At 42.1% G+C, this 2034-nt stretch overlaps 1 protein-coding gene across 1 annotated transcript; it reads left to right on the top strand.

The window, feature by feature from the left end:
• Window positions 1-1095: 1095 nt before the first annotated feature.
• On the top strand, window positions 1096-2034 carry LOC130040176 (putative olfactory receptor 2W6). Its single transcript, XM_056132182.1, has one exon. It carries the CDS (start codon window positions 1096-1098, stop codon window positions 2032-2034), a length of 939 nt encoding a protein of 312 aa, XP_055988157.1.

Below are 2034 nucleotides of genomic sequence, written 5' to 3'. Positions count from 1 at the left end.
TAAATATTAAGATTGTTTCTCCATAGCATCAAAAATAGATGCAGCAAAGAGCATTATAGTAAATAACACAAAAAAATTGATGCAGCAACTAGTGTATAATGGTGAATAGGAGAAATACTGTGAAGTCTGGTACTCAAATAATTACTATTATGATTATAATTATTATCAATGGTTGACGTGCAGAAATTTGGTGGGGAATATGCATAGTGATTCTGATTCTCATGTTTTTTTTATAATGGCGCTTATCCCAAAACAATAACCTTTCACTTTTTAATCTTACTCCTTTGATAGTGGAAAGGTTTGTAATGGTGAAGTGATGTTTCTGACATGGGTTTAAGAAAAAGCAAAGCCTCAGATAATATCCCTTCTGGCCAAGGATGCAGGTGTGACCTAATGAAAAAATGTAACCCTAAGTAAAAATGTGCCCGTGTGGGAGGTGGCCCCCACATAATCAAATACTCATAATTCAATTCATGTATTTATACCTACCTGTGCACTCCTTTATAAAAGCTGAAAAAGTAGTTTGTATATTTAATGCTTAATAAGGACATATTGAACTTAGGTGAAATAACATATTAGCCCTTTTCATAAGTAGCACTGTAGCACTGTCCTCCCGTTGTTCATCGATTTGCTCCAGCAGGCACCAGGAACGTCTCACAACAAATTGTGAGACTTGTTACTGTTTTTGGCATATCAAATACATCACCAGTAGCTTGCCAGGCTTTGCCATGCAGGCGAGATATTCTTGGTAGACTGCCGGGCTCGCTAAGAGGGGCGAAGGAATTGAACCCAGGTCAGCTGTGTGCAAGGTAAACACCCTACCAGCTGTGCTATAGCTCCAGCCCTTTCATAACTAACAATTAAGAATAAATAGATACAACATTTTACTTTTACCACCTTCCTGGCTGTGATTAGATGTGAAGGGGCTTTGGGTTTTGAACACCAGGAAAATAGTGAAAGAAATTTCACATGGAAATAGTCATTGAGCGATGGAATTTGTGGTAGCACACATGAGCAATTTTTGGAGATCTGTGCTTCAACCTAGTTCTGATGGTAATTTTTACTTTTCCTAGCCTTTCATGAGGAGCAGGGGAAATGAACAATGGAAGTTCCACCGCGGACTTCATCCTTCTGGGGTTCTCTGAATGGCCCCAACTGGAATGTGTCATCTCGGTGGTTGTCTTCATCTTCTATGTTGTGATTCTGGTGGGAAACACAATGATCATCCTGGTGTCTAACCTAGACCCCAAGCTCCACACGCCCATGTATTTCTTCCTCTCCAATCTGTCCTTCTTGGACCTCTGTTTTACCAACAGTGTTATCCCCCAGATGCTGGTAAATATGTGGGGTCCAGAAAAATCCATTTCTCATCTTAGTTGTATGCTCCAAGCATCCATTGCCCTGGACCTGGGCGCCACAGAGTGTCTGCTCTTGGCTATGATGGCCTATGACCGCTATGCTGCTGTATGCCAGCCTCTGCACTACACGGTGATAATGCACCCCCAGCTCTGCAACAAGATGGTCATAACTTCCTGGTTAAGTGCTGTTGGCTGTTCCTTATCTATTTCACTCCTGACATTCTCATTGCCAAGATGTGGGCACCAAGAGGTAGATAATTTTTTCTGTGAGATCCTAGATCTCATCAAGACTGCTTGTGCCTATTCAAAGGTACTTGAGGTAGTTGTCCTCGCTCTCTCAGTGGTATTTCTTCTGGTGCCTCTATCAGCAATTCTCGTCTCCTATGGCGTCATCACTCGCGCTGTCATGAGGATCAAGTCAGCAACAAGATGGCGGAAGCTCCTCAACACCTGTGGCTCCCACCTCACCGTGGTGACTCTCTTTTATGGGGCTCTCATGTCTATGTACATGAAGCCACAGAACAACTCCACCCAAAATGAGGGAAAGTTCATTGCGCTGGTGTACATGATCCTTATACCAAGCCTAAACCCACTCATCTACTCTTTAAGAAACAAAGATGTAAAGAATGCAGTCAAGAAAATCCTATGTGTAAATCTCTGGTCCACAAATTCGTGA

Source organism: Sorex fumeus, unplaced genomic scaffold, assembly GCF_029834395.1.
Source record: "Sorex fumeus unplaced genomic scaffold, SorFum_2.1 ptg000094l, whole genome shotgun sequence".
NCBI classification, from domain to species: Eukaryota; Metazoa; Chordata; class Mammalia; order Eulipotyphla; family Soricidae; genus Sorex; species Sorex fumeus.
The sequence above is the reverse complement of the archived record's forward strand: the minus strand, read 5'-3'. Positions and strand labels throughout refer to the sequence as shown.